The sequence below is a fragment of the Elaeis guineensis genome, chromosome 1, assembly GCF_000442705.2.
Source record: "Elaeis guineensis isolate ETL-2024a chromosome 1, EG11, whole genome shotgun sequence".
NCBI classification, from domain to species: Eukaryota; Viridiplantae; Streptophyta; class Magnoliopsida; order Arecales; family Arecaceae; genus Elaeis; species Elaeis guineensis.
The window spans coordinates 154,331,099-154,353,259 of record NC_025993.2 but is presented as its reverse complement, the minus strand read 5'-3'; the positions used below and the strand labels follow the sequence as shown (position 1 = coordinate 154,353,259).

General features: G+C 32.4%; 1 protein-coding gene across 1 annotated transcript; it reads right to left on the bottom strand.

Annotated features, from left to right (window-relative positions):
* Nucleotides 1-156: 156 nt before the first annotated feature.
* LOC105039118 (uncharacterized) lies at nt 157-6,373 on the bottom strand. Its single transcript, XM_010915123.3, has 3 exons — nt 6,187-6,373; nt 5,861-5,949; nt 157-529 (listed from the first exon to the last, which is right to left on the bottom strand). The coding sequence occupies exons 1-3, from the start codon at nt 6,226-6,228 to the stop codon at nt 382-384; spliced, it is 279 nt and encodes a 92-aa protein (XP_010913425.1). The 5' UTR covers nt 6,229-6,373; the 3' UTR covers nt 157-381.
* Nucleotides 6,374-22,161: the final 15,788 nt, after the last annotated feature.

Sequence of the window (22,161 nt, the reverse complement as noted above, 5' to 3'; positions counted from 1 at the left end):
GTTCAGAAGTATGTCGGGCACCATAACTAGGCTCCATAGGTCCAGCAAATTATGATCCAGTGGTTTCCCAAAACAGATACTTGTTCTAGAAGGCATAAAAGAGCCAGCATGGCTGATAGCTTCATAGAACAGGGCAAAATCAGAAGGTTGCAAGAGTGACAGATTAATCCTTTCTTTAAGCAACCAAAGAAACAAACAACAGACATAGTGATGGTCATAAATCTCCTTGAGGTACATGTTACTGAGGCAAGTGCACATTTAAAGTGAAACAACAGTCAATTGCATGACAATCTCAAAGCTATATAAAGTTCTTCACCAATTCAGCAAGTAGAACAGAAAGAGGAGGTTCATGAAAATTCAGGTAGCTCAGATGCACATGCTTTATTTCGGATTGGCAAAGAATCTATTAATAGATGGCATGATTTCAGGGGCCCTTGTGCGAAGGAATTTCCTGAGACCATGCTCTGCATACTTTTCTCCCTCAGCATAGTTTTCCAGCACGCCTGCAGCCCTGCCTTCCTTACTGACCCTGTAGAAGTCAACCAGAGAAGCATGAATGATTACTAATTCATGACTGGTTGGAGACTGGATGCGACAAGAAATGAATTTTACTAAATGCATCACATCTCAGACTGAACAAGAACCTAGATAAGCTAGATGATATGACAATGTGACAAAGTTACATTTATTTATCACCAACATTAAACTGCAAGTTCCCTTGCAGGAAAGAAAGAGGAGATGTACTGTTCCCAATGATAAGGATATCTCTTATACCTCAAGATGGAAAGGAAATGAAAATAACACTAAATAGTGACTCCAGAGTGTGTATCCTAAGCCTTCGAATCTTGTGCTTTTCTTGCTGGACTGAAATTTTGACCGAAATCCAGATTTATTTCTCTGAAATTTGTTAATGTAGTGTTGATTTGTGAGAGCTCATAAATAGACATGCATGTCCGCTTGTTCTGACCCCTACAAATAACTTCATCGAAAGAATTCACAATCAATACATTGGGCATTTACATGAGGAAATGCAATTCCATGCTTGTTTCAAGAAAAAACACCCAACACCTTAATAAACATCTCGAACATTCTATGGAAGTACAATGCAATTGTTGGCAGTTGGCACTAAGTAAGAACCAATCTAATTCTAAGAGCCTGGATTTCTTTTCCCTTTAAGATGCACATCTGTAAACATATGCCAAGCTTTGATGGTTTCCTAGAGGTGAAAGCCAAAACCTAACATCTTGATTGAAAAAGGAGGGTTTCGAATGCTATGTCGTATTTGTCTCCATCCCGATGACCAAAGCTTTATGAAAAGGCACCAGAGATGTTGGCCTCCCTCCTCCCCCCTTGTTGCCTTCCAGCCCTTACAATGCTACAGAGTATTAGAAACTGTAGCTGGACCAGCTATTTCAATAGCTGTGTGCAGAATGTCCATACGAACTCAATTTGTTATTTCACTATAAGAATGTAGAACTAAACAAAAGGGAAGTCAAAGTGCTTGATCCTTTGCCCCATACTTTGAGATGCTCCTCCCCACTGATCAAGCAATGATGTTGCTTGTGATAGGCTTAGCGGCAGGCAAGCTGACCTAATTTTCACAACCAGCACCATCACAATGAAAATGGCTCCTTCTTAAGTAAGAAAGCATTCAAAAATACCTAAAGATTTCCTATTATGGGAGCTATAATATAACAGGAGGGACGCTCATTTAGCATACACAATGCGCAGAGCAGTGGGTTTTGATAATCCCACTGCATGGTTGTTGAAGTTACATGTAATGTAATTAATATTCATTATGATCACTCTCTCTCTCTCTCTCTCTCTCTCACTCTCACACACACACACGCACACAAAATGCATGTGGATATTAGTTGGGATGCAGATTACTCATTTAATTTTTGATAGTGGATTAAACCCTTTTTATTTTGGCTTTAATGTTCCTTTAATGCGTACGAGGTGGTACACTTCTAAAGAGATGAGGTTTGAAATATTACATAGGGACCAACCTTACCTCAACTGATTGCACCCCAACAAGGGTTCAAGCCCTGCTGGTGGTCGGTTTTAAATGTCATGGGACGAAAGTGTTTCGATGGAACACTCTGCAGTCCCATCCCATCTCAGTAGCAATCCTGATCATGCATCTCAATAGGTATCCTCCATCTCTTTCCTTTTTTTCTTTTCTTGCTTTTTTCCTTTCTTTTCTTTATTTTCTTCTACATTTCTTTCTTTTCTTTCTTTTTTTCTCCCTTCCTTTCTTTTTTTTTTTTGTTTTCTTCTTCTTTCCTTTCATTTTTTCCCCTTTTTTTCATATTTTTTTCCTTTCGTTTTTTCCTCTTTCTTCTTTCCTTGTGTGGATAGGTTTCGAAGTCCCAATCCCGTCTCGAGTTTTGTTTTTTCACAGGAACGAAACGAGACAGCCGGGATGCCCCTCATCTTGTCAGGATGTAATACCTTAGTATGAGATATTAAATTGTTAGCACCAATCCATAAGCTAATACCAACACCAATCTTGATCCTCATCTATGACCCCAAAAAGTAATCAAAGATATGAAATAAGACCAAATTCTAAGCATATAGAGACATTTACAAGGATGTTTCATATATATTTGCAAAGCAACATAGATTTGATCATCTACAAATCACAATGACCATGATAAGCATATGAAAAGTTGATCTGCTTTACTTGAAAGAGCTTTCACAAAAAAAGATGTCAAGGGAGTCAAGCTATTCTGTTTTTATAGTGGCCGTAGAATGCGTAGTATAGGCTACAGCATGCCAGAAGCATAGAAGAGAAGAGGAAAACATGGTGTACCTGTAAAATTTAGAATATGAAGTAGAAATGCCTACCATTTCTATAGAAATGCACCTAAAAATAAAAATGTTTTGATAGCAGATTTACATCCATGTCATGTTCTTCCCCTCCCTTCTTCTCCCATCCCCCTCTGCACCCCTCCTCCTCTCCACCATCTCACTCTACCGTGACTTCCAACTATTAGCCACTCTCCACTCCAATTTCAAGCTTCATCTAGCTATTCACCTTTCGGCCAACCAGCCAGCCCACCAAACTGTCAAAATTTCAGCGATGATGATAGGGTTTCTGATTTTTTTTAAAATTATTTTTTTAAGGAAGAAAGAATGAGAGGATTTTCAATTCCAAACATCTACGAATATTTTTGGCCTTTTTTGCTTATGGGATCAGAATTCACTCCCCAAGGATGGTCCGGAATATTCCTGAATGGTAGATAAGGGCTTCATAAGATTGATCTAGTCGGAGCCAAAATCAAAGTCATCCTATGTAGAGGATTTTTGCTTGTGTGTAGGTCATTTCAATGTCTATTTATGAATTTTGTTAGACTTGGGAAGCCTTGCTGTGGAGTTGCCTGGAGCATTTGATTCTTGTTTCCATGGTTGCAAATGTGTTAGGTCAATACGTGACTCAACAAGGGCACAATCCGGTTAGGCTATGCTTAGTGTTATTCTTTAGACCTTTGGTCTAAATCCTGGTCAGGAAGATGGCTTGTTTGAAAAATTTGGTTTGGTTTAGATCATAAGATTTCCAACCTAAGTCAGACCCATCCAGCCTGTGTACGGATCAAGTCTAATTAGGTATTAGAGGACCCAAACCAACCTAATCTGAGCTCGACTCAACCCAAAACCTGATTTTAGAATCCATAAACCCTCTATTATTCACCCATTGCCATATTTAACTTTGTACATTGGGTACTAAGGCTATTTTATTCACAAGTTGAAGGTTCAATTGGCTGAACCTTGTGCCCCTCGAAGATATTAGTAGAAACCACATTGCCACCTTTTTCTAATTCTCTCTACTTATTATTCATGCCTTTATTAATTTTTCGAATTAAACAATAATGTATGATGTGCTTTTTCCTATCATGCACGGGGCCTCAAACTAAATCCAAACCAGCCCAACTCTAATGCATTGGGTTGGATTTGTCTTCTGCTTGACATTGACCCTATGAGTCTCTAAAAAAAATTCATAGACCAACCCAATTAGTCAATGGGTTGAATCTGGGTCTAAAATCATGACCCAAAAGAAAATTAGGTTGAGTTGAATCATGCTTGCCTTGGTTTTACTTGGTTGTAGGCCTACTTGCTTCTAAACCTTTCTCAATGAGATTCAAGCATGACCAAGTTGTCAAATTAGAGTTTGCCCTTAACATAATTTTCACACCCAAGGACTGTTCCAGTCAACCTTGCAAACAAGTTTAGTAACCATAAATCAAGCATAAGATCTCTTATATAAGAGAGCTAAGCTAGAAAAGCCACACTTCAAATTAATAGACCCACAAAGCACCAAGACACTACCTACATCTCCCATACAAATTCAAGATATAACACTAGTCTTTTAAAATATAACCAAACAATCAACCTATCACATTGGGCAAACTTCCATAGTTCTCAAAAAGTCCCTAGCACCTAAAAACAAACTTTAGAAAGTATAAAATGAATAAGCTTATCACATCAAGGATATATACATCCTACAAATTGGATTTTGCATATTCAGTGACATAATAGACTGCAAATGTAGTGCCATTCCATTCCATTGTTAGCAGGCAACCAATAGAGAACTATAAAAAAGAAAAAGTGTCTTAAGCATCTTATCATCAACATGATAAAGGAAAGCAGACAGGTAGGGCACCATTTATGATCTCAGAGACTACTAAAGGGAACAGGATCTTACACAAAGAAATTGACAGAGGTAGATTGATAGAATCTTGGTCTGGAGGTTTAGATTGATGAAGATGTGCTGATTTTCCTTTTGTTAAAGGAAAAAAGAAGAGTAGAGAAATAGAAATAAGAGATGTTTCCAAAACCTAGTCTAATGGATGCTCCCTTGGTGGTTTGTTGAAACATGTGTTTTGGGTTTCTTGCAATTCAATACTCTGGTAGAGAATTGAGAGGTCATGTTTTGATTAATAAGTTCTGCAAGATAGTGGTTTTATCTAAAACCATTTCTCAAATCCCAAGCACTGGTTTCTTTAAAAATGCAGGAAACATATTTTGATAAAATGTATACTGGTGATAAGACCAATCAAAAACCTTCTATAAATATTAGATAAGATGGTCATTTACTATCTAAATTCTGTTCTCATTTTAATCAATTTCTGTTTCTATGAAAGCCAAAAGCACAACAAAGATCCCAGAGTATGTCTTTTTGTTGGCATGCAAGGTTTCAGAGTATGACTTTGTTGGTCGGCCAAGTTCCTCCCACATATTAAACAAAGGCAGCGTTAAACAATCAACCACAAAAAAGGGCGTGATTCTATTGCCCTCTGGCCAAACAAAGCCTTTTTTTATATATTTTTTTCTTATAAGTTGAACAATTTGCATAGTGCCATGAACTTCTAATCCAGGCAGCAAGCGTACGAATAAAATAACAAGACATAAGTTTTTGTGCTTTTGCCAAAATACAAAAAATCTTTTTATCTTAGATATTTTGCATTCTAGATCAAGAAATCCTTTGGATCCCATCCCAACCCAACAGATTCAGAGCTGTGAAACATCCTCATCAATCAGCAATCTAGATGGTTCCATCAGTTTATCTCCAAGAAGACAGACATAAAAGTTGTTCTGGAATTCTTTCAACGATTTAAGCAAAAACCATAACAGCCCAACAACCACAAGCAAACAAACACCATAAAACCAGTATTATACCATCCGATAATTTTGCCATATATAAAAAAAAAATCCATTCCTAACGCTTAAAAAAAAAAAAGAAGCATCATCGATCTTAAAGGTGGTAAAGAGCTCATAAGTTTGAACCAATCTTATTTGCCAATTTAAGTTAGTTGAGATAGCAAATGTCGATAAATTAATAAAACAATTAATAACTTGCCTGACTTCAGGGTTGATGCAAATGTTGCGGACCAGCTGGAAACCACAAATTCCCACCGCTACCCCAACCGCTGCAAACAGCGGATACACCTACACACAGGACCCAAAAAAACAATCAATTTTAAAGCAGAGTCTCTGGGAAGAGAAGAAGGCAGTCGACGAAGATTTGGATCCAGATCAACAACTCAAGCACACTAAATTACTGAAAGGTAGAAGGTGAATAGAAAAGAGAAATAAAAAGAAAAGAGAAAAAAAAAGGAAAGAGAAGAAAAGAGAAATAAAGAAGAGGGGACACAAAGGAAAGGAGAGGAGGATGAGGAAGCTCACTTCGGGCCTCAGCCATCGGTTAGCGGTCGAAGCAGACGCCATGGAAGATGGGTGACCGACCGACGGAGAGGGCGAGGCTGCGGCGGCGACGGAGGGAGAAGAAGACGGGCTGGTAGGCGCAAGAGGAGGGAGACAAAAGACGGAGGCTTGCCTCCGATTTATTCGAGGGAGGATTTGCCGATGTTGCCCCGGGTAGTTGGACCAAACGGCGAGCAAGTCCTACGATTCGGTCATTTCAGTGGGCGGCGGGATGAGTTCTTTTCCCAAATAATACGAAAAAAAATTTTTTTTACCAAAATATATTCAAACCAAACTTATTTACCAAACTGATGTGAGAGGGAAAAATGTCATTTTGAATGGCGTTTTTTCCCCTGCCACGTCACCCCCCCATTTCTACGGTGGTATCGTCCCAAAAAAAAAAAAAAAAAAAAAAGGAAGAAACGCCATTTGGAATGGCGCTTTTAAAAACGTCATTCCAAATGGCGCTTTTAAAAACGCCATTTTAAATGGTTTTCAAAATGGCGTTTTCCAATTTTCCCACCCAAAAATAAAAGAAAAAATCGTGAGAAAATGGAAATTTTTTTTTTTTAAAATTTGAAATTAGTGAATAAATAAAAAATTTAAATTTTGATTGAATTTTAAAATATAAAGATTTGAATTTGTAATTCATTAAAAAAATTAATTTAGATTTTTTATTTCAATTTTTTTTTAAAAGATGTCCAAAAAAATCTTAAGAAATTCAAAAAAAATTATCATAGAAAATAAAAAAAGAGAAAAAGATTCAAAAATTTTTTAAAAATAGGTTAAAAAAATTTTATAAAAATATAAAGAATTGAAAAAAAATAGAAATTGTAATTGTAATTGAAGAACAAAGTTTATAATTTTTAATTTTAAGAAATAAGAATTAAAATTGTAATTAAAATTAAAAATAATATTTTAAATAACTAAATTAATTTAAATATTATTATTTAAAAAATATTTTAAATAAAGAAAAAAAGGGAGGAAAATTTAATTTGAATTAAATTTTGATCAAAAAATAAATCCAGTGTAAAAATGTGGAAAAAAAATTTTGTAAATTGAACTTTAGAAAAAATAATAATTTTTTAATTAAAGAAAAAGAATACGTAATAGAATGCTAAAAAGAAAAAAATGGAAGAAAAATGAAATTATAATTTAAAATGATAACTATTTTAAAATAAATAAAAAAAAAGTATCATAGGAAAATAAAAAAATAACAATAAAATAAGAATTATAATTATAAATTTTAAAAAAATTTAATTTTAATTTAAATTAAAAATTATCATTTAAATTATTATTTTCATTTTTTAATTTAATTTATTTATTAATAGATTACAAATACATAATATAAATTTAAATTTAATTTTCATTATGTCTAATTACGATGTACTGTGCATGTCTAATTTTAATTTAAATTAGAAAATATCATTTAAATTATTATTTTTATTAAATAATAAAAATTTAATAAATTTTTATTAAATTTAAATTTATATTATGTATTTGTAATCTTTTAATAAATAAATTAAATGAAATAATGAAAATAATAATTTAAATGATAATTTTTAATTTAAATTAAAATTAAATTTCTTTAAAATTTATAATTATAATTCTTATTTTATTGTTATTTTTTTATTTTCCTATGATACTTTTTTTTATTTATTTTAAAATAGTTATCATTTGAAATTATAATTTCATTTCTCTTCCATTTTTTTCTTTTTAGCATTCTATTACGTATTCTTTTTCTTTAATTAAAAAATTATTATTTTTTCTAAAGTTCAATTTACAAAATGGCGTTTTTAAAGACTTATTTTATTTTTATAAAATTTTTTTAGCCTATTTTTAAATTTTTTTTGAATCTTTTTTTAATTTATTATTTTTTATTTGAGAAAGTAATTTGAAATAATATTTTAATTTCAATTTATCTTTAAAATTTTATTCTTTTTTATTTTTACATTATAATTCTTTTTTTTTATTTTTTAAAAATTTTATAATTTTTAATTTTCTTAAAAATTTTGAAGACAAGTATTTCGAATGATGTTTTTCAATTTAATTTCAAATTTTTATTTCTTTCATATTTTTTTCTCTTTTTTTATTTTCTATGATAATTTTTTTTTAATTTCTTAAGATTTTTTTGGACATCTTTTAAAAAAAAATTGAAATAAAAAATCTAAATTAATTTTTTTAATGAATTACAAATTCAAATCTTTATATTTTAAAATTCAATCAAAATTAAAATTTTTAATTTATTTACTAATTTCAAATTTTAAAAAACAAAATTTTCCATTTTTCCACGATTTTTTTCTTTATTTTTGGGTGGGAAAATTGAAAAACGCCATTTTGAATGGCGTTTTTAAAAACGCCATTCAAAATGGCGTTTTTAAAAGCGCCATTTGAAATGGCGTTTTTAAAAGCGCCATTCCAAATCGCGTTTCTTCCTTTTTTTTTTTTTTTTTTTTTGGGACGATGCCACCGTGGAAATGGGGAGTGACGTGGCAGGGGGGAAAACGCCATTCAAAATGGCGTTTTTTCCTCTTACATCATTTTGGTAAATAAGTTTGGTTTGAATATATTTTGGTAAAAAAGTTTTTTTTTTGTATTATTAGAAAAGAGCTCGCGGCGGGATGGCCAGGAATCCAATCGGCATGCGGTCGGCGGGAGCAGCCCATGGTCTCGGCGCGAAACGACGGTGAAGGCTCCGCATCTGTCCAAAAAAAGGAAAATACTCCGTACCTGCCAAAATCTCCCTGAAACACGGAGCTCTTTTCCCGAATAATACAAAAAAAAAACTTTTTTATCAAAATATATTCAAACCAAACTTATTTACCAAAGTGATGTTTGCGTTTTTCCCCTGCCACGTCACTCCCCATTTTCACGGTGGCATCATCCCAAAAAAAAAAAAAAAAGGAATAAACGCCATTTGGAATGGCGCTTTTAAAAACGCCATTCCAAATGGCACTTTTAAAAATGCCATTTTAAATGGCATTTTTAAAAACGCCATTCAATATGGCGTTTTTCAATTTTCCCACCCAAAAATAAAGAAAAAAATCGTGGAAAAATAGAAAATTTTGTTTTTTAAAATTTGAAATTAGTAAATAAATTAAAAATTTTAATTTTGATTGAATTTTAAAATATAAAGATTTGAATTTATAATTCATTAAAAAAATTAATTTAGATTTTTTATTTCAAATTTTTTTTAAAAGATGTCCAAAAAAATCTTAAGAAATTAAAAAAAAAATATCATAGAAAATAAAAAAAGAGAAAAAAATATGAAAGAAATAAAAATTTGAAATTAAATTGAAAAACATCATTCGAAATACTTGTCTTCAAAATTTTTAAGAAAATTAAAAATTATAAAATTTTTAAAAAATAAAAAAAAAGAATTATAATGTAAAAATAAAAAAGAATAAAATTTTAAAGATAAATTGAAATTAAAATATTATTTCAAATTACTTTCTCAAATAAAAAATAATAAATTAAAAAAAGATTCAAAAAAATTTTAAAAATAGGCTAAAAAATTTTTATAAAAATACAAAGAATTGAAAAAAAATAGAAATTATAATTGTAATTGAATAACAAATTTTTTATTTTTTAATTTTAAGAGATAAGAACAAAAATTTTTAAAAAAAATTTAAAAATGACCTTAAAAAATTTATAAAAAGATAAAGAATTGAAAAAAATAGAAATTGTAATTGTAAGGAAAAAAAGGGAGGAAAATTTAATTTATAACTAAATTAATTTAAATATTATTATTTAAAAAATATTTTAAATAAAGAAAAAAAGGGAGGAAAATTTAATTTGAATTAAATTTTGATCAAAAAATAAATCCAGTGTAAAGTTAAAAAAATAAGGAAAAATATGGAAAAAAAATTTTGTAAATTGAACTTTAGAAAAAATAATAATTTTTTAATTAAAGAAAAAGAATACGTAATAGAATGCTAAAAAGAAAAAAATGGAAGAGAAATGAAATTATAATTTCAAATGATAACTATTTTAAAATAAATAAAAAAAAGTATCATAGGAAAATAAAAAAATAACAATAAAATAAGAATTATAATTATAAATTTTAAAGAAATTTAATTTTAATTTAAATTAAAAATTATCATTTAAATTATTATTTTCATTATTTAATTTAATTTATTTATTAAAAGATTACAAATACATAATATAAAAAATTGTAAGAAAAGTAGATTTATATTTTGTAGTCGACCCCATGAATCGACTCATGGCTAAAAGAGTTTAACGGCACGCAAAATTTTTGACTGCGACACTCTGTGAGTCGATCCCTTGACTTTCTTTCTGGTAATTTTTATTTTTTAAATTTTATAAATAGAGGAAGAGAGAGGAAGAGGGAGAGAGGAGGCAGCTCACCGTCGTGCTGTCGGAGAGACGCCGGAGTAGGGAGAAGAGGGAGAAAGAAGAAGAGGGAGAAGGAGAGAAGAAGGGGGGAAAGGAGAAAACGCCGTTTCCTTCGGTGTTTTTTTATTCTTTTTCTTTTTTCTAAATTTTTTAAATTTTTTTTCATAATTTGTTTAATTATTTGTTTTAATTTATTAAATTTTTTAATGAGAATAGTAATTTGAATGATAATTTTTAATTTAAATTAAAGATAATTTTTTGTTTTAAATTATAATTTCTATTTTATTACCATTTTTTATCTTTTATTTACTTTTTTTATGATATATTTTTTTAATTTAATTTGTAATTTTTATAATTTAAAAATATAATATTAGTTTTCTTTCATTTTTATGATATATTATGTATTCTTTTCCTTTACTTAAATTTGTAAAGGAAGAAGGAGAAGATCGAGAAGGGAGAAGGAGAAGGGAGAAGGGAGGAGGGGAAAATGGGTTTGGGGAGGGGAGAGAATGGCGTTTTCTCTTTTTTTTTATTTTTTATTTTTTTTAATATCTTTACTTATCTATTTGTAATTTTTTAATAAATAAATTTAATTAAATAATAAAAATAATAATTTAAATGATATTTTCTAATTTAAATTAAAATTATTTTTTTTTAAAATTTATAATTATAATTCTTATTTTATTATTATTTTAATATTTTTTTTATGATATTTCTCTCTCTCTCTTTCTCTTATTATTATTTTCTTATTTTTATTATTATTATTTTATTATAATTCTCTCTCTCTTCCTCTCTTTCTCCCTTCTCCTTGGCCGCCGGCCACAGACGGCCGGCGGCGGGCCGCGCGTCCCGACGGCGGGTCCCACGTCCCGGCGGTGGACCCCGGCCCCCTCCTCTCTCTCTTCCTCTCTCTCTCTTCCTCTCTCTCCCTTCTCCTTGGCCGCCGGCCACAGACGGCCGGCGGCGGGGCGCGCCTCCCGACGGCGGGGCCCACATCCTGGCGGCGGGCCCCGCATCCCGACGGTGTTGATCGACGAGGGAGAGTTCGTATCGACTGGCGTATCAGACATGCACAGTACATCGATATTTGGGATGCACGTCGAGATCATATTGTTCATGGTGATCCTATTTTGAGAGGTCGTTCATATACTGATGACTACATGACTTGATTTTTTAGCATTACGGTGCGAGTCATTGGACAGTCTCAGTATGCAGTTTCTGGATACGAGGGCGAGAGTTCTACTGTACGTCTTTTGGTAAGATTATGAAAATTACTTCATGTTATTTGTGTTATATTTTTGTTTTATATTGTACACTATACTGATTGTTTTATACTAACTGTTCTATTTTTATTTTATAGACTTATTCTATATCGGATCTCGTGTTGGACGCTCGTCGTGCTTTATCTACGACTGATGAGGACGAGCGGATTCAGATACTGCGGGAGATGGAGAGAACAGGTTCCGGAACATTGGTGGTGATTGGTGTTGATCCACATACCTGTGCGCTTTGGTATGGAGCAGTTCGGGCGTCAGATATGAGTTATACGCCGTCACCATATGCTTCACATATGCCATCACCGCATATGTCATCATTTGATGCTGCACAGATGCCACCGCCTTTTCATCTACAGATGGCAGCGTCTTCTTCTTCGTACATCCCCCAGATGCCATCACCGGGTACCAGTTGGCCACATGAGTATGATACTTTTTTGAGAGGCGTCCATCCGTGTATCCAGATGAGAGAGTTGAACGGGTCTCTCAGTCCGTAGATGATCCGACAGACGATCATGGGCGCCGCGACGTTCTTGTGGGACTTAATCTTTGTTGTATTTGTATTTAGTATTTAGTATTTTTTCATATTTGTTGTATTTTTTTTTTACGTTTGACATTTTTATTCTATTGAATAATATTAAATGTTGATTTTATTTTATATTATTTAATTTTAAATGATTGGATATTATGATTGGTGCATATGGATACACATACTCGAACGTGTCTCAGAATATTAGGAGAGAAAATGTTATGTTGAAAGGATTATAAAAATTATAACGTAAATAATAATATATCAAATGTTGCTCTTTGAATTGAATTTTAGAAAAAATAAGTCTATTTTTAAGTAAAGAAAAAGAATACGTAATAGAATGCTAAAAAGATAAAAATAAAAGAAAACTGAAATTATAATTTGAAATGATAAAATTTTTAAAATAAATTTTAAAAAAAATATCATAAAAAAAATATTAAAATAATAATAAAATAGGAATTATAATTATAAATTTTAAAAAAAATTAATTTTAATTTAAATTAGAAAATATCATTTAAATTATTATTTTTATTATTTAATTAAATTTATTTATTAAAAAATTACAAATAGATAAGTAAAGATATTAAAAAAAATAAAAAATAAAAAAAAAGAGAAAACGCCATTCTCTCCCCTCCCCAAACCCCTTTTTCCCCTCCTTCTCCCTTCTCCTTCTCCCTTCTCGATCTTCTCCTTCTTCCTTTACAAATTTAAGTAAAGGAAAAGAATACATAATATATCATAGAAATGAAAGAAAACTAATATTATATTTTTAAATTATAAAAATTATAAATTAAATTAAAAAATATATCATAAAAAAAGTAAATAAAAGATAAAAAATGGTAATAAAATAGAAATTATAATTTAAAACAAAAAATTATCTTTAATTTAAATTAAAAATTATCATTCAAATTACTATCCTCATTAAAAAATTTAATAAATTAAAATAAATAATTAAACAAATTATGAAAAAAAATTTAAAAAATTTAGAAAAAAGAAAAAGAATAAAAAAATACCGAAGGAAACGGCGTTTTCTCCTTTCCCCCCTTCTTCTCTCCTTCTCCCTTTTCTTCTTTCTCCCTCTTCTCTCTACTCCGGCGTCTCTCCGACAGCACGACGGTGAGCTGCCTCCTCTCCCTCTTCCTCTCTCTTCCTCTATTTAAAAAATTTAAAAAATAAAAATTACCAGAAAGAAAGTCAAGGGATTGACTCACAGAGTGTCGCAGTCAAAAATTTTGCGTGTCGTTAAACTCTTTTAGCCATGAGTCGATTCATGGGGTCGACTAAAAAATATAAATCTACTTTTCTTACAATTTTTTATATTATGTATTTGTAATCTTTTAATAAATAAATTAAATTAAATAATGAAAATAATAATTTAAATGATAATTTTTAATTTAAATTAAAATTAAATTTTTTTAAAATTTATAATTATAATTCTTATTTTATTGTTATTTTTTTATTTTCCTATGATACTTTTTTTTATTTATTTTAAAATAGTTATCATTTGAAATTATAATTTCATTTCTCTTCCATTTTTTTCTTTTTAGCATTCTATTACGTATTCTTTTTCTTTAATTAAAAAATTATTATTTTTTCTAAAGTTCAATTTACAAAATTTTTTTTCCACATTTTTCCTTATTTTTTAACTTTACACTGGATTTATTTTTTGATCAAAATTTAATTCAAATTAAATTTTCCTCCCTTTTTTTTCTTTATTTAAAATATTTTTTAAATAATAATATTTAAATTAATTTAGTTATAAATTAAATTTTCCTCCCTTTTTTTCCTTACAATTACAATTTCTATTTTTTTCAATTCTTTATCTTTTTATAAATTTTTTTAGGTCATTTTTAAATTTTTTTTAAAAATTTTTGTTCTTATTTCTTAAAATTAAAAAATAAAAAATTTGTTATTCAATTACAATTATAATTTCTATTTTTTTCAATTCTTTATATTTTTATAAAATTTTTTTAGCCTATTTTTAAAATTTTTTTGAATCTTTTTTTAATTTATTATTTTTTATTTGAGAAAGTAATTTGAAATAATATTTTAATTTCAATTTATCTTTAAATTTTTATTCTTTTTAATTTTTACATTATAATTCTTTTTTTTTATTTTTTAAAAATTTTATAATTTTTAATTTTCTTAAAAATTTTGAAGACAAGTATTTCGAATGATGTTTTTCAATTTAATTTCAAATTTTTATTTCTTTCATATTTTTTTCTCTTTTTTTATTTTCTATGATAATTTTTTTTTAATTTCTTAAGATATTTTTGGACATCTTTTAAAAAAAATTTGAAATAAAAAATCTAAATTAATTTTTTTAATGAATTACAAATTCAAATCTTTATATTTTAAAATTCAATCAAAATTAAAATTTTTAATTTATTTACTAATTTCAAATTTTAAAAAACAAAATTTTCCATTTTTCCATGATTTTTTTCTTTATTTTTGGGTGGAAAAATTGGAAAACGCCATTTTGAATGGCGTTTTTAAAAGCGCCATTCCAAATGGCGTTTCTTCCTTTTTTTTTTTTTTTTTTTTTTTGGGACGATGCCACCGTGGAAATGGGGGGTGACGTGGCAGGGGGAAAAACGCCATTCAAAATGGCGTTTTTCCCTCTTACATCACTTTGGTAAATAAGTTTGGTTTGAATATATTTTGATAAAGAAGTTTTTTTTTTGTATTATTCGGGAAAAGAGCTCCTGAAACACGTGTATGTAACGGCTTTTAGTTCCCGCAGCCGCGAAGGATTACGTTTTTGGAAAGGACGAGGAAATGTTACTTGAAGGAAAAGTAACAAGTTACACGTCATAAATACAGTGGTAAAAAAACAAAATAACCGCCCAGCAGCCCATACCTCCGCTAAAGGAGAATACAGGACCCATAAGCTTTAGAGACCTGTAGCACCATAGTACAGTACAGAAAAATAATTTATAGCCGAATTCCCCATTTTTAGAGTAATATATCTTCTGCCAAAAATCTGAAGAGGCGTAGGCCATCACTATTGCTATACAAAGATTAACAGCGAAGTGACATCCTTCCTTTACATCCATAGGACCCTGGCTAAATAGATGAAATAGTCTAACCTTTCAGCCTCTTTCCCCAGCACCTGGTTTACCTGAACATAGAAACATGTGGCACTGTAGCACTGATGAAACAACAATAGCTGAACCTCCTTGGTAAGAGTCCATATTGTCTGAAGAGGATCAAAGCCTTGATTGTCAGAGTAGCACAGGAATTGGCACATAACAGCTCTAGTACCATAATATGATAAAATGAGCATGCTGCCAACATAACGATAAATAGATTGATACCGGCACAAGTACAAACAAAAATCAGTGATTAAGAAGCCTTTCCCATTAGTTACATTTAGCTGTGATGCATCATTTGTGATATATAAATTATAGCAGCATAAGGCCCGAAATGTGTGAGGTAAGTAGAGATTGTGCCCATTCCCATCAGCATCAGCTACCATTGATACATCATTTGGGCTAAAATGATAACAGCAGCAAAGACAATGTAAGCAACCAAAACCTTGCCAGATATACACATTATAAACATAGTGGTGAAAGAACAAAAGCACCGGCCACCACTGCTAAAACATAATAAAGGGCCAATGGGCTTTAGAGAGCAGTAGTACCATAATGCAATACAGAAAACCAACTTACATCCGAGTTCCCCATCCTTGGAGTAATATAGCTTCTGCCAAAAATCTGAAAAGTTGTTGGCCATCACAATTGTTATGCAAAGATTTACAGGAACCTGACACCCTTCCTTTATACCCACTGAATGGATATACATCATGCAACAGAAGAATATAGCTGATGTATGGTTCATACTCAACATAGGCTCCCTCACCAACAAACCTGATTCATAACATTCAAAGCCCATAGCCGTTTCAGCCTCTTTCCCCAGCATCTGGTCCAAGTGAAAATAGATGCATGTGGTGGTACAGCAGTAATAAACCCGCAATAGTTTAGCCTCCATGGTAAGAGTCCATACTGCCTGAATAGGATCACATCCTTGATTGTGAGAGTGGCACAGGAATTGGCACATAACAGCTACATTACCATAATGTCATAAAGTGAACATGCTGGCATAATAATGATAAATAGATCGATACTGGCACACATACAATTGAAAACCAACGATTAAGAAGCATTTCCCATCAGTCACATTTAGCTGTGATCCATCATTTGGGATATTTAAAATGTAACAATATAAAACTTGAAGAGTGCGAGATAAGTAGAGACTTTGCCCATGCTCATCAGTATCAGTTTCCATTGATGCATCATATGGGATAGAATGATAATAGCAGGAAATCCAATATAAGAAACAAAATTTGTGCCAGATATGCCCAATTTGCAATATATGTCGATCAATAAGTGGGACTGCTTCTGGAATGTCATAGGTATAATGATCAAAAGCTTGGTGTATAGTGAACATTAGGAGTAAAGCCCAGCTCCCATCAGCAACAAAGACATAAGAAACATCATATGAGGGCCAAATACAGTGCCCGTCAAAATCCCATAGTAAATGATAATAGTAAATGAAGATAAACATCCCATCAGTTATCACATCATTTGGATGTTGCGGTATCCCCAAAATCATTGGTTTCATTTTTATAAGCTTTCCAAATATGAGAATACTTTCAGTTTGAAACTCAGCCATTAGATTTATCCCTGATAAATAGCAATCCTACACTATCTGCTAACAAAGTCCGAGCAAAAGTATAGTCATTTTAGCTCCCCTGTACCCAGTCCACATCACCTTCAAAAGCACAATTGGCCATGTAATTAGCAGCCTAATTAGCTTCGCGAAACACATGAGAAACATGAGTTATTCTTTTAATTTCTTTCCATTTCCAGATATCCCCGAGTATATGTAGGTCCTGTATTGCATTCATATGATCTCTAGAGATCATAGTTGAGTCCCGTTCTAACCAAATGTTTTGAGCCTCGATTTCATTAATATCTACTTGAGAACCCCACCAGGTTGTAGTTAACTCAGCATAAGGAACCGAGGTCATATGAAGCTTCCTACCACTAGCTCGTAATACCTTCACCTCATGATCTCGAATAACAAAACCTGCTGCTGCTTTGTCTTTAGATACAACTGCATCAAAATTGACCTTCACCGTTCCAAAGGGAGGAGTCAGCCAAGATACAAAAAGAGGAAAATTCCTCTGTTGGTCACTGACCCAGTACCTGAACGGAAATTGTGACGGATCCTAATTTAATAAATTCAGGGAAGAAGTGTCATAGAAAAAGGCTTTCCTCGCAATTTGACTTGGTTAATAATTTTCCTTCCCAAATAGACGATCATTGCATGCTCCCCACAGCAACCAGGGAATGTAAGCAATCATCATTTTGTTCACTTCTTCCCCTGCAGCCTTCGACATGAATTCCATAAGAGTGACATAGGAATTGAATTTAAATTGGAACCCCCCGATCTCCTCACACTGCCGCCAACTCTCCTTTGCAAATAAACAATCAAAGAAAATATGATTTCCATCCTCTTCTTCTGATAAACAAAGATCACAGTAAACTTCAACAGCAGGAATAATGCCTTTACTCACCAACGATACTTTGCAAGGAAGCTTATTCCAACTTAACTTCCACCAGAAAAATTTAACACGATTGGGGACTTTCAGTTTCCAAATCCATCTGAAATCAATATCAGATGGTAAATGCTGTGCATCCCTAAGCAGTGGACTCACATCCTTGAGACTCACCTGTTTCCTTTTAGCACCTTCATGTTAATGTAATCCAGCACCTTCATGTCATCTCTGATGTTCTTGACATTAATATAAGTAGGCCACCAACGAATGGGAATCAAGGATACCCAAGGATCATTCATAACATTTATAGCATTCCCTGACCCTATCACCCATTGGAATTGGTAATTTACCTTGGGCCCACAAGGCAGATTTTATTCCAAATAGTTGAACAATTTCATGGCTTTCTGTAATCTATCCAGCTGCAGGGAAAATGACATTTAGCCTGAACAACTTGAGCCCATAGCGAGTTTGGTTGAAGAACTACCTGTGCAGTCAATTTGTAAAGAAATGTTTGCCTTCTCTCAGTCATATCTGAAAAACCAAGCCCCCCATCTTGTTTAGTTTGCAAATAGCATCCTATGAAACTAGATGCAGTCCCTTAGTATTAGAATCATGTCCTGACAAGAATGCCCGAAACTCCTCCTCTAGCTTCCTGATGGTCGCAATTGGTGCATGTACACAAGACAAGCAGTGAATAGGCATTGAAGTAAGCACTGAATTAATAAGAGTTTGCTCTACCACCCAAGGATAAGGTCTTCCATTTCCAGTTAGCCATGTTCGAGTTAAACTTCTCCAGCACAAAATTGAAATCAGATGCTGTAGCGGACTTACCTGCCACTGGCACACCAAGATAGTTCCAAGTTCCTTTTTTTTCTCTGATCTTCAGAACACTGTGAATCATTGTTTAGTAGTGGGGTCAATACGAGGACTAAAAATAATCTAAGATTTTGCGTAATTGACAGCTTGCCCTAAGAATGTACAATAGGTGTCAATGATCGCATTCAAGCACACAGCATCACGAACATTAGCTTCAGCAATTAAAATTCAATTTTCTGCAAACAAAATATGTGAAATAGAAGGCCCACCTTGAGGTTTGAAAGCCTTTAGCATATGATTATGAACAGCATAATGCATAATTTTAGAGAATATCTCAGAACATAGCACAAAGAGATAGGGGCATAGTGGGCAGCCTGATCGTAAACCTCTTGACGAAGTAAACCAGCTGGTAGGAGAGCCATTAATAAGCAAAGCAAAATAGGATCTAACAACGTAGGCGTTAATCCACTTGATAAAGTTGTGACGAAAGCCCATCTGTATCAACACTTGAAATAAAAAAACCCCATTGAAATATGTCATAAGGCTTCACCATATCCAATTTTAACACCATTAAGCTTTTATTAGTAGGAGCACTCATTAAAGAATGCATGATTTCTTGAGATAACAAAATATTGTCATATATATACCTTCTATTAATAAAGATCCCTTGTTCAGCTAAGACAAGATGTGGGAGGAGCGCTTCAAATCTGTTTGTCAGCAATTTAGCCACAATTTTATAGGTAATGTTTCACAAACTGATCGGTCTATATTCATTAGCAGTTTGAGGACAACTACCTCTGGGAATTAACGTAATAGAAGTTTTCCTCCATTCCTTCGGCATAATGGCATTCTCATGGAAATAATTCGCAGCAGCAATCACGTCTTGCTGAATGACATACCAAAACTTCTGGTAGAGGAAGGTGGAAACCCATCAGGTCCAAGAGCTTTGTCTGGATTCATTCCTCCAATTACTTCTTCAATTTCCTCCACTATAAAGGTTCCAACAAGAGCTTCATTTTGGTGCTTAGTGATAACAGAACTTAAAAGAGGTAGCTCCATTGTATCTAGAGTATTTTCAACTGACCGTCTCAATTGCAAATGTAGCCGAAGCTCCCTTTGAATACTAGGCATATCCTCCACCTTTTCCCCATTACTGTTTTTCAGCATATGTATCCTATTTCTCCTTCTATGGAGAAGTGTAGACTTGTGAAAAAATTTAGTGTTTGCGTCACCCTCTTGTAACCACATCAATCATGCTTTTTGTCTCCATAGAACTTCTTGTTTGTATAGATTCTTATTATACCCCCTCATTAAAGCTAACAGCTGATTATGATGATTCTCTGACAAACCACCCAATTGTGCTTCCAAATTCTACAATTCATAAATTTGTTCATACAGCTGCTACCTCTGGCAAAATATGTTCCCAATGCTTCTTTTCCAAAAGCTTCATAGCTCTGCAAACATTTTGCAACATGATAGACAGCCTGTCAGTAGGTATTTGGTTATCATCATGAGTCCAGGCCTTCTTCACCACTTTCTCAATACCTTAACAAAATAACCACATCTTCTCAAACCTGGATAGTGTAGGGCCTCTATCAATATTAGTGGCAATAGATAGCAATAGAGGATAGTGTTCCAAAGCAAAACTTGTGAGGTGAGTTATCTTAGATTCAGGATACAGTTCCATCCAGTAACTATAAACAAAGGCCCTACCTATTCTTTTCCATACTCGAGCCAACCCCGATCTATTATTACATCAAGTGCATTGAGATCCATGAAAGCCCATATCAACCATACCAAAATACAATTAAAATCCCCAATCCAACACAATGGATAGCTTAGAGATGATACTGAAATAACCTGCTCCCAAAGCCTTCTTCTCTTTTGGCCATTATGGCTAGAATAAACAGCCCCCAAAATCCATATGTTATAGTCAGATTGTGAAATGGTTGTTAATACAGAGTCCTTCTGCAAACAGTATTCTACTGAAGAGAGGACAGATTTAGATAAAAGATTTTGATAAACTTTAAGGTTATCTAAACTATGTAATAAGGACAAGGACAAGAAATTAAACTTACTGAGAGATTGTTTGGATTGGCTTGTTAATGTACAAAGTAGAAGAAGAAGAAAAAATTCTGAAAGCGTATAATCATTATCTCAAGGCAAATTTTCAACCCTCATACTGATGTTTATCGAAAATTCTATCTTAAGATACGATCAAGATACCCTCTCTTGGAGCACGATCGTGGAGAGGGTAGATAGATCGCTCAAAACTCAGCAAAAGTAAAATAGGAGAGAGATCTACTTCCAATGATCCATGCTTTCTGAACTCATAGTTTTAAATAGACTTCGGAAAGATGCGAACAAAGGATACTTTGACTAGTTGACCACGAAGGGAAGCGATAGATTAGAGAAAGAAATGTCCATCTGAAAAATACGGTCATTTGATCAAACAGTCAATTGAACGTTATGACAGCAAAGATATAAAAATATATGCTGAAAAAATAATAAAAAATTAAAATAATAATAAAACAATCATATCATCATCCATGCATACCATGCCACACCTCGCCGCCTTTTTCGTATGCGTGCGAGTCGAGCAAGGCCGGACGGCGCATGTGTGTATAGTATAAAACCCACTTTCCTTCTTGACCCAAGCAAAGGTGAGCAAGGAAAGAAGATAGATAAGCATCAAGAGAAACTTGTCCCTTTCCAATGTGGGACTAAACTTAAGAGAAGGCCTTTAGGATTTTTTGGAGGGAAGGAAAATTTTGAATTTTCTCTTTAAAACTCTAACAATCCCCCTCAAAATTTAAAATTTTAAAATAAATAATACTGATTATTAAATATTAAAATAAATAAAAATTTTATTGCTGAATATTTATATTATGCAATGGGTGAAGTGTTTTAACCTTACTTAGTGTAGAAAGTTTTCATCTGAAGAAATCAGAGTAAATCAGGTCTCGAACTATGTTTTCTTGATCCATATTTTAACTACCATACACATAGTGTAGAAGGATCTATCATGGGGTTGCACATTATTGGTCGTGTACAAGTATCTTGTAATTTGTGAGAGCACTTAGGATTTGCCCATGTCTCCTTGCCGCCGTCATATACGAAAGCTCTCGTATAGGTGAGCCTTCTAGGGATGTGTGTAGAGTCACATCTCGAGGAAATTATCTTTTCAGAACTCATTTAAAGCTATGCTCTTCCTCAATATTTACATAGGAGCATTGATTATCATAGGGATGGGGTGGACTGAAGACTCCTATACATATATAAAGTATGTGCTCTTTAATCAGCCAATCAGCTTATTATTACCATATTGAACCTCCTTCAAAGGGTCTTTTATCACAAAGGTTAGATTCCCACTGCTGGAAGGCCCATTATAGGCTAAGTCCCATCCCTTGATGACTCTA